This window comes from Mirounga angustirostris, unplaced genomic scaffold (genome assembly GCF_029215605.1).
Source record: "Mirounga angustirostris isolate CCGP_5_RB_7025 unplaced genomic scaffold, mMirAng1.0.hap1 SCAF_4, whole genome shotgun sequence".
In the NCBI taxonomy this organism is placed as follows: Eukaryota; Metazoa; Chordata; class Mammalia; order Carnivora; family Phocidae; genus Mirounga; species Mirounga angustirostris.
The window spans coordinates 16,565,011-16,579,996 of record NW_026991712.1 but is presented as its reverse complement, the minus strand read 5'-3'; the positions used below and the strand labels follow the sequence as shown (position 1 = coordinate 16,579,996).

The following is a 14,986-nucleotide window of genomic DNA, read 5'->3' as shown; positions in this document are numbered from 1 at the left end:
GTGGCAAGGATCTGCTCTTGCTCTGTTCATGTATAGCTCTTGATAAAATGTCCCTAAATGATTTGTTTGTTTCCCCCACGAAGCTGTGAGCCTCCCAGGAGCAGAGAACAAAACATACGTGTTTTTGTCAGAACAGGGTATGACTGTTTTGTCCAGAACCAAGCACAGTGCCTGATAAATTGTTAGATGCTTGGTTGAATGAAAGGGTAAAGTTATTTAAAAAGTCAACATCCAAAAATAAGAGGAATTAGCTCCTAAGAATGTAACTTGGATGAAATAAGAGGACAGTAGGTTCTCATGGGCAAATGTGTGTAAGAAATGTATGTACTATTTGAGGAAACTGAAGTTTGTGGTTTCTGTTTCGTTTGGTTTTTTAAGATTTTATTTTTAAGGAATCTCTACACCCAACGTGGGGCTCAAACTCATGACCCTGAGATCAAGAGCCACATGCTCCACTGACTGAGCCAGCCAGGCACCCCTGAAGTTTGCGAGTAGAACATGATACAGGGTGATTGCCGTGCTCACCTGAGGGTAGAGATTGGGTATTTCTCTCTTCTCTTGCGAAGACCTTGCAAAATACTCTGCAGTGGGGAGTAGTACTGGGGCTCAAGGCGAAAGCAAATTTCCCACTCTTGCTTTTCCTTAGAAGATGATTTATTTAAGAGCTTAAACTTTTAAATCAATAGAACTTTGAAAAATAGTTTCCTCAGTAGATAAGACGTGTGGTGAGAAGCAGGTGTTATTGGCACTAATAAAAGCTCAAATCTAGATGAGGAATGGGAAAATATGATCACAGAAGACTTGACTTCTACTACTGGAAAGTTTAAATGCCAATTGAACTAAATTAAACTAAGTTCAAGTCAACAGATATTTTTTGAACATTTATAAAGAGTAAGATACAGTATAAGGCAGCATGAGGGTACATGATAAATAAGAATTAGTTCTTGCCCCCAAATCTGTTATAATCTAGTGAAGTTCTTTAGGTGCTGGAGGTATCAATTAACACCTTTAAGGAGGAAGAGATTAATTCCCACTCAGAGCATCAATATAAACTTCATGGAAGAATTACTTGAGAGATTACTAATATTTTGATAGAAGTGTATGGGGAAGAACGTTTCTGGTGGTGAGCACATATAGTAAAGGTTGCAAACTGAAATATCTAAGGGGTGAAGCACATCACAATCATGAGTGAAGCCAGTTGGGTGTAAGACAATAGGGATTGTGGCCAGTTGGAGAGGGTGTGCCCCATTTGAAGTGATTAACCACTTCTCAGGTTCAGTTGCCTGTTACCTTGACCTATTACTTTTCCAAGAGAAGCTGGGAATTTTCTTGATGTTGCCAATGGATTAGATAAAACAACAACCACTACAACATCATGTGATCCAAATGCATCTAAATCCAGTGTGTGGACAGTGATTTACATAAAGATGCAGAGGGGGAGATTTGCAAGCCATGCTTGGGAACTAGCACTGCTGGATGTGTGTGAACCTGAGTGGTGATGAGCAGGGGCAGTAAGACCAAGAGGTAGAAGAGCTGGACCTCCCAAGACACTGAATTCACTTTGAGGGAATCCAGATCTTATTCTGTGGGCAGCAAGGAGCCTGTCATCCTGGAGGTGATTTGTTGAACACTCTCGTTTAGAAAGACTTCTCTGGCTGCCTGTGGAGGAATGAATTGAAAAGGTTGTTGATGAGGGCAGGGAGATGGGTTAAAAGAATGCTGCAGGAATCCAGCATGAGAATGGATGAGCTTCTGAATGTAGACCAAAGGAGACCAGTGAGACACAGTAACCATCAAAACCTAATCATGACTAGCTAAAAATAAAGGTTGTTTTCTATTTCTTCAGAGGTTGATTTAGGAAACTGAGGTTTAAGTTCCAGATAAACCACGAGCTGGTTTTACGGCCTAAGGTCTATCATTTCTCTTAAACTTTAGCTTTTCTTCCAGCAGACAGTGACAATAATAACTGTCCTGTCAACTCGGGATGCTGTAGCAATCAAGAGAAGCAGAGCACATGAAAGAACAGCCACCACTATGAAGGACTGTATCCACAGAAGTGATTTTTATTGGTGTTATTATAGTCAGCTCTGGGATTCCTCATCAGTTAGGGCTTTGTAAACATATGGAAGCATGAAAAGTTATTCTCTGAAAGTGACAATTTGTTTTAAGATTTATATGAAACCAGGGCATCTGGAGAGGGAAATTTTACTGTTGATATTAGCAGTGGTAATCATGGCACCTGCTGTGCCTTACAGCCCCTTCTAAGTAAAATGGATCCAACCACTACCCAAGCTGAGGGCCCAACCCAAGGCAGCCATGTTTGACACCTCAAGCCATGCCTGACCCAAGGGCGGTAGATTCATTTGTTGATTAATGGTCTAAGATGTGCCCTTGTGTCAAAAAACCTCTTCCAAATGAGAATAATGGTAATTAGTTGAGCCAGGAATATAATTTCTGTAGGGAATTTCAGTGGGGGAACTAAAGAGTAAGGCACCCAGTCTATGGTGTTAGAACAATGGGATAGATGAGTAATAGGCCAGACCACTCCACAGTAAGATAGTAGATGGAAGATGGTAAGATGGTAAGACGGAAGATCACTGGAGAGAAGATCCAGTGCCTTTTGCATGCAGCACTGCTGGGGTTTCCTTAGGTCAAGAACCACCTTTTAGTCCCAACCTCCCTGAGGCCATGCCAGTTTTTATTATTTTGTTCAATAGAATTCCATTCAGTGGGGATCCCTAAAATAATCTTCACCCTCCACTTGAGTTAGTTCTTTCTTGCAACCAAAAGACTCTCCCAAAACACTGTTCCTATTCACCAAAAATAAGAATAACATTTTCTGAGGTGTTTGAATTTAAGAAGAAAGGTCATCTAAATTTTGCTTTATGTCTTCTAGTGGGAAAAAACAGAAGTGGTTAAATTAGATGGTATGTGACTGGGTAAATTCAGGATTTAGTGTCAATCAAACACTTAAGAAATGCAGAAGGACCGCTGCTTTAAAAAAGGAAGATGTCCTACCACTAGTCCAAGCAATGACGGGGGGAAAAGTTGAATTAATTCATAAAGTTGATGGAGTGGAATAATCATGGACTTTAGAGTTAGGAGCCTTACCTGGAAGTCTAAGCCCAGTGACTTCCTGGCTGGGTGGGCATTGAGATCTCAGGTAAGTTGCTCAGCCCTGCAGGTCCCCAGGTGTTGATGAATGGAGATGTCATGGTTATGGTGGAAATGATGATGGTGGTGCAGGAATCCATGAGAAAATGCATGTGAAATTCCTCATGAACTAAGCTATATGGTTGTTATTAAGGAACTAAAGTTAAAGGGTTGAAAATGAAAAGGGTTAAGGTGACAACATTGAAAAGCAATAGCAGTTATACACTGGAGAAGGAAATGGACTAATTTCAGACAAATTACTAGTGAAGAGTTGATATTCCTATTGGACTCCACATGATGGTTATGCAGTAAGATGTTTTCGGGCCTTCGCCTTTTATTTTATTTTATTTTTTATTTTTTTTAAAGATTTTATTTATTTATTTGACAGAGAGAGACACAGCGAGAGAGGGAACACAAGCAGGGCGAGTGGGAGAGGGAGGAGCAGGCTTCCCGCTGAGCAGGGAGCCCGATGCGGGGTTCCATCCCAGGACCCCGAGATCATGACCTGAGCCGAAGGCAGATGCTTAACGATGACTGAGCCACCCAGGCACCCCATGGGCCTTCACCTTTTAAAAGAAAGGTAGTATTAATAATGATGATGACCACGATAATGATGCTAATAATAATCACAGCAGCCAGCACTTCCTGAATATTTCCAATGGCCCAGTACTTGATATTCACTATCTCCAACCCTCCAACAGCCAGGTTATTATCCCCATTCTACCCATGAGAAAACCAAGGTCAGAGAGATTAAGAAGCTTGATCAGAGTCAACCAGCTAGGGGTTTGAACCTGGTCTTTCTGGCTCTGCATTCTGTATTCATTTTGCTAATTAGCTCATTTTAGAACAGCAAAACAGAGGGGCTGCAGTGATCCGTGGAGAATGCCTAGTGTAGGCCCTTCTTTTGAGACAAAGGGAAAGAGGCCCAGAGCAGCGAAATGGCCCGTCCAAGGGCACACAGCTAGTTACTGGTGAGATCAGATTCTCAGACTCAGGTCTTCGGACTCTCAGATCAGTAGCCTGATGTCTGCACTAGGCTGCCTCTCTGGTGTGCAGTTATTTTGAATAACCGTGCACCCTGGCAAACAGACTATTGGTTTTATTCCAGAGAATTGCAGGTCAAATGTCCCCTTCCTGGGGGAACAGCTGGTATGTGTGCCGTGATGTCTGTTATTGCAAAACACCCTGGGTTTATGGTGGCTTGCCTCTGGCTTCTATTGGCAGTGGGGAAGCTCTTTGTCATGGAGTGAGCAAATAAGGGAGTTCACTGAAAATCACTCCCTAGGTCCTTGTTTATTAGCTACCTCTAGCATAAGTGTTACATGGTGCCTTCCTTAGGTGGGAGCAGGGATGACACACGAATATCCTGAAAAGATCCAGCCTTTATGAGTGTTCATTACCTCCCAGGGTCCTTTAATTCTCACGATTAAGCTACAAGTTAATGGATTAAGCCCATTTAACAGATGAGAAAATTGAGACCCAGAGATATCAAGAAACTTGTCAATGTTAAAAAAAAACAATGAATCGTGGATCACTACATCAAAAACTAATGGTGTATTGTATGGTGACTAACATAACATAATAAAATGAAATTAAATAAAAGAAAAACAACCCAGTAAGTCCCGGAGCCAGGTTAGAGCCTTCCTTCCCGGGGAAGTTTGATGCCAAAGCTGATATTTGTAACAAACACACACACCTCCACACGCACACCTGCACTGCACCTTAGAGCTTTGCACCTATGGGGGTTGGAGGTGGCTGGGAAATAAAGGCAAAGTCTTTACCTTCTCAAAGTTTATAGTCTAACATGGGACACAAGCATGATTAATTCTAATACTCTGTCTCAGAGAGCATTGACTTTTTTCGGCCAGGCACTCTGCTAAGAAATGTATGAGCATCATCTTTAATTAATTAATTAGAGAGAGAGAGAGCATGCATGAGTGGGGGTGGGGTGGGGAGGGGCAGAGAGAGGGAGAGAGAGAATCTTAAGCAAGTTCCACGCCCAGCACGAGCCCGACACAGGGCTCTATCTCAGAACCCTGAGATCATGACCTGAGTCAAAATCAAGAGTTGGACGCTTAACTGACTGAGCCACTCAGGTGCTCTGAGAATCATCTTTAATTTCTCAGCATGACTATGCAATGAATTTTTATCCCCATTTTACAGATAAGAAAACTGAGAGTAAGAGACGTGCCACAAATTACAAAGCTCTCTGTAGTTAATAAGTATCAGAGTCTTGATTCAGTCCAGGGTCTTAGTCACTGTGGTCAAGTTTAAAATAAATAAATAAATAAAATGCTATGGGACTCCAAAGGGAGAAGGCTGTAAAGTTGAGAGCTAATTACACTAAATCCTTAGAACTGACTTCAATAAACTTTCCTGCCAGCCCCAGTGATCCTGAAAAACAGGGCAGTGTGTGAAATTGGAGACAGCATGGTGTAATTAAAATAGAGAATGGGAGTCAGAGTTCTGGGTTTGAGACCCTCTCTTCCTCCCAGTGAACTTGGTAGCCACTGTAACTGAAGAGAACTCCTTGGCTCTTTCTTCTGCGCCATGCTTGCTGTCACTGAAAGGGGCTTTCAAACATGGTTTATTTTTAAGAGGTGATTTTTGTTTTATTGCTTGTCTCTGGAAGGATGCCCACAGATGCTAACAAAGACTGGGGAAGCTATAAAAGATTCAGAAAAATCTCAAAGTTATTGAATTTCACTGAAATAAAAAGGGCTAATTCTGTTTCCCTCACAGCTCCTTCATAGGCATATTTATGTAATTACTCATCAGTAAATTTATTTTTGATATTGCAAAAGTCTGCTCCTTCTAGTCTTCCAAGTTCTCAAGAGAAAGAAGAGCAGAGAGGTATTTTCAATTTAGCCAGCTGTGTGTTCCTTATGAGTTTCCGGCTCTGTTTCTTTTCTTTGAGCTTTGTGGCAGAGTGAAAAGAGCATAGACTGGGCTCTCAGGCTGACTCTACTCTTTCTTAGCTATGTGATTTGGACAGGTCTTCTCCTTTCCTGGGCTCCGTTTTCTCTCTCTCTCAAACCAGGGGGTTGAACTTAGCCATTGGTTTTCACATCGAGCTGTGCATTCTTGGAAATGGCAGTGAGGGGCTGTGAGTTATTGGAGAGAAACTAAGAACAGTATGTTGGACAAATCTCAGGGCTGGACAAAATCATACCTCATACACATCCATTACATATGTATATGAGGATGCTGTTGTAAGTAATGAAATGTAATTTAAAGTGTTGTTGAATTTTTACTAATTTTGATCACTATGCTTTTCTTAATTAAAATGCAATTAAAACTGTTTTTGAATCACTAATTTTGATTTTCATGATTTTCTTAATTAAAATGTAACTTAAAATGTTAGTGAAGTTTTGCTAATTTTGGTCATTATGATGTTCTTAATAAACAGATACTGAATGTTCTGTTAATATGAGAAAGGTCTGAATATGTCTTTGATATTAAGAATGGGTCTTATAATTGTAAAGTTTGAGAATTACAGGTCCAGTTGATTTCTTGGGTTCTTTCTAGGTATGACATTTTGGGATTCTAAACTAAAGTGTCCCAAACAGTAGCCATTAGTCACATGTGGTTAAAAAAAATCCATTCAGTTGCACTAACTACATTTCAAAGGTTCAGTAGTAGTTACATGGGTTAGTGGCTAAATATTGATCAGTGTAGATCATGGAACATTTCATCATCACAGAAAGTTCTGTTAGACAGCCAAACGAACTAAATGATTTTATTAATGTGTTTTCCTTGAGATGAGATAGTCTTACCATATAATTCTCAGAAGAACAGGAGTTTGAAGCTTGAAGGCATTTAGCCCTTAGTCCTGTCACTGAAGGGAGCGGGAGGGGGCGTGGCTAGGAGCGCTGACAGATTGATCTCCTTGGGACAGTTTGCCTTTGCACCTTTGATTGTAATAGGTAACATGATGCTCAGAACAGTGGTGCACACCAATGAGTGTTGATTCAGCCACACCCCCAAATAGTCTCACATCAGATCACTCTGAAACTCAGAAGCTTATATCCAGGATCTAGATACAGCCAGACACCAGGATTTTGCTGGGTCCCAGCCCAGACAAGCCACTAAGAAGAGGAAGAATGGAGAAACCATCCAAAGCCAAGTAACATATTTCCTTCTCCTAATAGGAAGGCTTCTCTGGGTGTGGCTAGAGCCAAAGGGCTGAGAGCTGGGGACGAGGGTCTCCCTTCAAAAATCCTCAAGGGTTGTTAACTAAGACTTAAGGTTTAGTAGGCGAAGGTCATGGGCCAGGAGGGATGGTGTGTTTAAAAGAAATACTTTCCCCTTCTGATGAGAAAATATATTATTCATTGTAGAGAATTTAGAAAATACAGAAGCTATGGGGATTTAAAGAATCCCTCATAATACAACTGGAAATAACCATTGTTAACATTAAGACAATTTCCTTAATTCCTCGAGCTGGACTATAAGGGGTTAATATTAAATGCTTTCATTTTCTGAAACCAGGGCCTTTCCTTACTTAATTGCACTAACCTATTAAGCCAGCTGAAGTCTGGTTTCATTTTTCTCTCTGGCCATCTCCTTCTGCTTCAGACGCTCTTCTCTTGGTTTGTAAACTACAGACAAGGTCTTTCCAGTTGTTTTGCAAGAATGACGTCCATTGGCCTCGTTCATAGACTTGCTGAGGGAGCTCCTCTGGGGCTCAAATTGTACCCTTGTGACCATGGTGGCCTTGGAGGTTAGTCGTGTGGTTCAGAGCAGACCCTGGCTTTTCATTTTGTTTGGGGCTGGATAAATGGGGTCTGGGCACATTTGTATTTTTCATCTGCAAAGTGATTTGGTAGAATTACATGGGTATGTCATCAGCTCAGACTGGGGATGGGTTTGGGGTTCTGGTACAGGATTGCTGCTGAATCATTTTTAAAAATTCAATCATTGGATAACTATTTCTGAGGATAGTGCTTTACTAGGCACTGGGCTCACAAAAATGCATCTAAACAGATTATTTTCTCAGTGTGCTTACAGATAAGTATTGATCAATAACAACATAGGTGATTATGATTTGGGTGTTATAGGTATTGGGATAGGGGTCTGCTCAGGGTACTGGGAGAGCCCAGGTAGCGAGAGATATTTCATCCACATTTGGGGAGATCAAGGAAGGCTTCTTAGAAAAAGTATGTCTAAGCTGAGAAATGAAGGATGAATAGGAAAGAACATGCTTGAATGTGGAAGTAGAAGTGAAGGTGAGGGAGAATCTTCCAGATAACAGGAACAGCTCAAGTAAAGGCCGGGACGTGAGAAAGCATGGCGCATTTGGAAATGACATAGTCAGTAAAGTGTCTACAATGTCCATTTTGCATATTTTGCAAGCAAATGTCTTGGACAATAATGTTTGCTTCAAGACTGGCCTGTGTTGATCTCTGGTGGCACATTTCCCTTCCTCCCCAAGTACAAGTGCCACTGGTATTCTGAAGAGGATCAGGGTCAAGGCCACCTTCCTCAGGAAGTCTTCCTGGATTTCCTCTGGTGGATATAAACTCTGCTTCCTCTGAATTCCACAGAATTCTTGTCCTCTCTGAACTTTACACTTTATATAACAGCTCCTTACAGATGCTTCTCCTGCCTTAACTATGAACAGATTGAAGCCAGGGACAGTCTTCTTGCCTTTCAGAATCTTACCTAGTGCCGAGAGCAAAAATGCACTTAAAACAACATGTGTATATTCAGAGAATTCTGGGTTCATGACTAGAACTGGTCTTTTGTGTTGTGTTATTGTGTCTCATGCATTTTTTTTTTTTGATATTTTAGCACATTTTTTTCCCTCGTTGCAATTATCTTTTTTTCCCTCCAGATGTCTGCCCTGATATCCTACCACAGTTAGGCTCAGGATAATTTTCAGAAGAAAAGAGTAGCATTTGATTTTGTTAATTCATGCAGATTGGATTCATTAGGATGAAGGTTTTAAGTGGCAGTACAAACAGTGCCCGGAGTGGGGGCTCTGCTAGGAGCGGACAGAGAGCAGAATTTCTCACATGGGTAGCAACCCATCTAGTGTTGCGGAGGGTCTATAGCAAGGCTTATAGCCAACCATTATGCACTTGTATGACTGCATTCATTGTTAAAATAATGAAATAGTTTCATACCTATAGTTGAGGAGCTCTTATCCTGAGCCCACCGAGTGCCCTTCTGACACCTGGGATCCACTCACATCCAGTGATTAATGGGTTACTGCCTGGCAGAGTGGGAGGTCTCCAGGATCCTACACCAGTGCCATGATGGATGGTATTTGAAAGGTCAATTCCCAAGCCATCGATATTTTGACTATAACTCCTGATGATCAAGTATATATCAGTGATTTTGAAGTATTTCCTCCTGAAGAAAACAGGGTTTAGGGTGCATTTTGGATAAAAGAAAGCTGATGAGGAAACCATACAGGGTCCAACCACTGACTTCATCGTTCACCCACTATATCACATTAGGCACGTCACTTCACGTCTGCTTCTCTGTTTTCTTGTCTGTAAAAGAGGGAAAAGAATATATTCTTATATCCATCCACCCATCCATCCATCCACTCACTTATCTATCCAACAAACAATGGTGCCAACCCTAACCAGGAAGTGTTGCCTAATGGGGACCAGACAGACATTTGGGGAGTTCTGTTTGGGAGACTAGTCACACGTCTAGTTTTGAAGGCCAAACAAGACACTGAAAGTGAAAGCCTTTAGAAACTGTACAGGACTTCACTAATGTGTATTGTTACATCAGTAGCAGCATCAATTCCTTGGTGTGTACTCAGAGAACAGGCTAGGGCATTTTTGTGCAATATAACATTTAGTAAGGCCTGTTGGCTCTTCCTTTATTCATGGCATTTGTATAAATCCTGCAGAGTTCAAAAAGGACTGTGCATCAGTTTCCATTTACTGGTATTTGTTGAGAGCCTCTTTGTTCCACATGCTAGTTTTTTCCAAAACAAAAAGAGCTTTACAGTTTGGGCTGAATGAAAAATAATATACAGCCTTTATAAAAATGTAAATCAATATAGGAAAGGATATAAACAAAAGTAAAATTAATGCCAAATCCCACCTGACTATCTTTTTGATGAAAAATTCCTTTGGGAATCTTTCTGTGCATTTTTTTTTTACACAAACTGCATCATATTATACTTGCTGTTCTGCATCCTACTTCGCTATGAACATTACCAGCATACACGGAAAGCGCTCTTATCAGGTGTGATTGAAAAGAAGTATTTAGCATTAAAAAGTGCTGTGGTCCCTGAGGTTTGTTTCATCACAGCATTCTAGAATCCTGTGTGTTGAATTCTTTTCTTGCTCTTTCTCCCTGACCTACTAAAGTTTATGTTTAGGTCTTGTCTGGTGGTATTTTCTCAATTCAATAAGTGCATACTTGCACTGTCGTTGTTGATGAGCACATGGGATCCCATTGTATGCATACAATTTATTTGTTTAGTTAGTTCCCAGTTAATGGATTTTTGAGTTATTTCCCATTTTTGACTAAAAATTCCATAATAAACATCCTTTTACATTCAACTTTGCCCGTTTGCAAACTTTTGCAATCCCACCTTAGGATAAATTCCTAGAAATGCGAAGGCTGAGGTCAAATCTCTCTAAGTTTTAATTCATATTTGTTTCGGGGGCTATTAAGGGACAAGAGGAGTGTTTGTTGTGGAAGCTGGAGGTTCAGCTGGGGTGGTGGCATTTAAAACTCACGGCATAACCCAAGAACAGAGCAGAAAGTGTTTAGCAGAGAGCTGAAGAGTGAACACTGTTGAGTGAAGGGGTCACTTACTATTGGAAGCAGTTTCTGAGAAAGTGAAGTGACCTTGCTTTGGAGTCCCTGAAAATAGCCTATACCCTCATCAACGAGTGTATCTCTTAGAGAGAGCCCAGCCTAAAAGCAGAGTGGGGGACTAGCTTCTTTTCAGTTCAATAGATATTTCATGAGTACCCCTTGGGTGCCAGGCATGGGATAAGGCTCGGGCATCAAGGGGCTCTCATTCAGGGAGAGACACATGGTGACCAATAGGAGTGGCAGTTCAGAGTGGATGTGCTCTTGTGGAATTCCGCTCAAGAGGTGGCACAATGACCCTGGCTGGACCGAGGGGGTGTGCAGGTGGAGAGAACACTTCTCACGAGGTGGTGGTTGAAACATGAGGACGCAACTAGGGAGCAGCCCTGGAAACCTCAGCTATACAGAGGCTGGGGGCTGGGAGAGTGGGGCGCTGTGGTCCAGCCCGACAGGAGCACAAAGCACAGAAAGGGAGGTTGGTCCTTAGAGGCTATTTCCCACACCTGGCACCATCTACCTTGTCTTATCCTCTGGACTTCCTTCCTTCCTTTGCTGGGCCACGCTGGGCTTCCTTGTGGAGAGGATTTGTTTTGCATCTACTCTTCATGTAAAATAAAAATGTCCAGGCAGCATATGGTAACTGTCAATTGTAGAACCTGGTTTGCTTCAAGAGCAGTTGAGCAGTTGCCATTTGAATAGGTCAAATACAATTGAATACAGGCAACTTCATATGCTTCAGCTTAATACCAGGCTTCCCTAAGGTCTGGCAAAATTCTGAAAGTACTCCTCAGTGCAGAAAAAGATGAATTATGATTAGGAGAAGCCTAATCTACTATTTTATATTCTTTTTACAATCAGATATCCAGGCATAGTGATGATGATGGTGGTGGTGATAATGATGTTGGTGGTGATGGTGATGATGATGATGATGGTGATGATGATGGTGGTGATGATGATGGTGGTGATGATGGTGGTGATGATGATGATGGTGATGGTGGTGATGATGATGGTGGTGGTGATGATGGTGGTGATGATGGTGGTGATGGTGGTGATGATGATGGTGGTGATGATGATGGTGGTGGTGGTGATGATGATGGTGGTGATGATGGTGGTGGTGATGATGATGGTGGTGGTGGTGATGATGGTGGTGATGATGATGGTGATGATGATGGTGGTGATGGTGGTGGTGGTGGTGATGATGATGATGAGAGCTTAACTCTTGTGGAACACTTAACACATGCCAGATCCTATGCTAAGCACTGCCCATGCATTATTTCATTTAATCCTCCCAACTATAAGGTACGAACTAGTATGATCCCCATTTTACAGATTAGAAAACTTAAATTTGAGATTAAGAAAATGAAAACATTCAGTTAATCAAAATGTTAAGTTAATCAAGACACTCAACCAGACTACCATGAAAGGATGAAGTCCTGGTGCTCAGAGGCAGCCATCATGTATGAAGTAATTTTTTTGCTAGGCAACTAAAATGGTACTAGTTATATACCACTCCTGGGAGAATTGGGAAAGTCGCACAGGTCATTTTATGTGTCTCGTGGTTTTGATGAGGAACACTGGACAAGAAAGGCAGCTAGATCATGCAGGCACCTGTTCTTTCCTCTCACTTCCGTATTCCATTCTTCTAACTGTTCTCTCACAGCCATTGTCAAAACTGAATGACTGTGTGATATGGTGCTTTTTAGTTGTTTTGTTTTTTTTTTTGTATGCCTATTTGTTTATATAAGATAAACTTTTGACTTTGATCTAAAATTCAGTGGAATGTCTAAGGTTCAATTCTCTAGAAGTGAAATCTTTAGGTTGTTTTAGTTATATGCTCCATTGCTGTTATTTGTTATTAATAAGTTATATTCCTCTTTTAAGGTATTAATATATTTGTTAGGATATTGGTTTGGCTGTATGTAATAGACACTAAGAATGGTGGCTTATACAGATAGAAATGGACTTCTCTTTCATGGAATAGTTAGGAGAGAGGCAGTGCAGGGCTGGGATGGCAGCTCTGCTCCATGAGGGTGCCCAGGGACCCTGTTTCTGTCTCCCTTGGAGCTCTGACATCCTGACAGTGTTTCACTCATCTGCAGGGTCTGCTGAATTATTCATGTTCCAAGTGCAGAATGGGGGAAAAGACCCTTGTCTTTAAGGATGGAGCTGGGTTACAACATTACATTCATGACCCTCCTTTTGACTAAAGTTAATACATAGCCACACTCAGCTTCAAGGCACCAGGCTGCAAGGGGTGCTGGGAAATGTAATTTTGTAATATCTGTGGCTATAAGCCTAGCTAAAAATTGATTCTATCACTATGAAATAGAAGGAAAAAAGGATAGCAGGGACAGTATTCAAAAATAAAGCTAAACAATGATGAGAAAAAAATATATAAATAGAAGTTTTAGTATTTCTTTCTGCACTGCAATGGATGGTTTTGCCCAAACCCTGGAGTGTATGTCTTCTTCCTTGGAAAACATTGCCCTGTAGGGTTGTCTGATTTTCCAACACATTGGAACGCCCTCTCTGAAAATAATAGAATGCTGTTCTTAGAAACATAAACTCCAGGACCGGGTACATTATTTGTGGGGTCTAGTGCAAAAGAAAATATAGGATCCCTTGTTCAAAAATGATTAAGAATTTCAAGATGGCAAAACCAGAGCAAAGAAGTCAGCATGGGACTTGTCTAAGAGTGTGGCGCCCAGTGCAACTACATAGGTCACATATCCGTGATAAAGCTGGCTCTGGTCAGTAACTACTGAGGGGTGGCAGGAAAGGTGTTAAAGTTCCCACTGACTTCTTGCCATTGCTATGTAAGTTCTAGCAGTCAGCAGTTATAACACACAATACAGTGTAAATCAACACCTGAAGTAGGACTTCAACAGCTAAGTGTTAGAGTTTGCTGGAGTGGTGGGTGACCAGTGGTGGAGGCTTTGGGAATGTTCTCAGACTTGGGATACCAGTCATATATTTCTGCAAGTTAGAATCTGTCCCGTGACTTCATTAAATGTTCTTTGCATGACTTCCCCCTGAAGGTAGGTTAGGACTATGTTTAGTAATCTGGATGACCTACTTTCCTCTGGGTTCTGGGACAAAGGCTATGTCCATATGTCTTGGAAATTGTCAGCCCATTCATTTTGCCTGCTTCTGTGCATGGTGACCAGAGTGTACGCTGCAGGAATGTTGAGCTGGGGCCAGCTCTGGGAGGTCATCACAAGGAGGGCTAGACTGGTGGGATGTAAGTTCAGGTTATGATTGGGGAGGGAAATCTTGCCAACTATTAGGTCAAGGCTGTAAATAGGCAATATGGGGTTGGATCAGAAACCCAAGAGATCTGGATGACTGTAGGCAGCAGAACAGAAATGGAATAAGGCAAATTGTACAGAATATAAGCTGTAAATAGTCACAACCTGGCCCACAATCCTGTATTCACAATTCCTAAATCCATACAGCTCTGAAATCTGACAGTTTTCTCTAGGTTTGGCACAGAATCTTTTGTTGTAGAAGCTGACACGAGTCTGCTTATTGTCTTTATCCCAGTTAATATGAACAGTGACAAGTTTTGCTATAGAAATATTAATACATTTGATTATGGAATGCTGGCCCAGACTCTCATGGGAAATTATTTAACACTTTCTCTCCTTCTAAAATCAGAAATATTTTGAATTTATGGGGGATAAATCCCCCCACACTGGGATCCCAAGATTTGGGGCTTATAATATATAACATTTGTTGAACATATTTTAAGTGCCAGACACTATTCTGAGCACTTTATCTGTCTTAATTTCTTTAATCCTCATGGTGCTCTATGAGATAGATACCAATATTTTCCCTTTTGATTGGTAAGAAATTTGGAACCCAGAGAAGTTTTGTAATTTGCCTATGGTCATAGATAATTGGCAAATGGCAGGCAGTGAAAAAGGTGAGTGTCTGGGGGGCCTAGTTCTATATCATGGAGGGGAGTCAGCTCAAGAGGCATCAAAAACCAATCTCATTTTGGGGCACAATGGCTTGGCTGAATGATTGGGCAAATCAGTCC

General features: G+C 41.3%; 1 protein-coding gene and 1 long non-coding RNA gene across 2 annotated transcripts in view; one reads left to right on the top strand and one right to left on the bottom strand.

The window, feature by feature from the left end:
* Positions 1-3,415: 3,415 nt before the first annotated feature.
* Positions 3,416-7,949, bottom strand: LOC135364066 (uncharacterized). The gene is made up of 3 exons (XR_010410523.1): positions 7,672-7,949; positions 6,930-7,064; positions 3,416-3,719 (listed from the first exon to the last, which is right to left on the bottom strand). It is a non-coding gene; the product is annotated as an uncharacterized LOC135364066 (long non-coding RNA).
* Positions 7,117-14,986, top strand: part of FER1L6 (fer-1 like family member 6) — a 148,342-nt gene continuing 140,472 nt past the window's right edge. Inside the window, exon 1 of the mRNA XM_064587907.1 lies at positions 7,117-7,279. Coding sequence (XP_064443977.1) covers positions 7,257-7,279 — 23 coding nt within the window. The 5' untranslated portion in view covers positions 7,117-7,256. The remainder of the gene's footprint in view (positions 7,280-14,986) is intronic.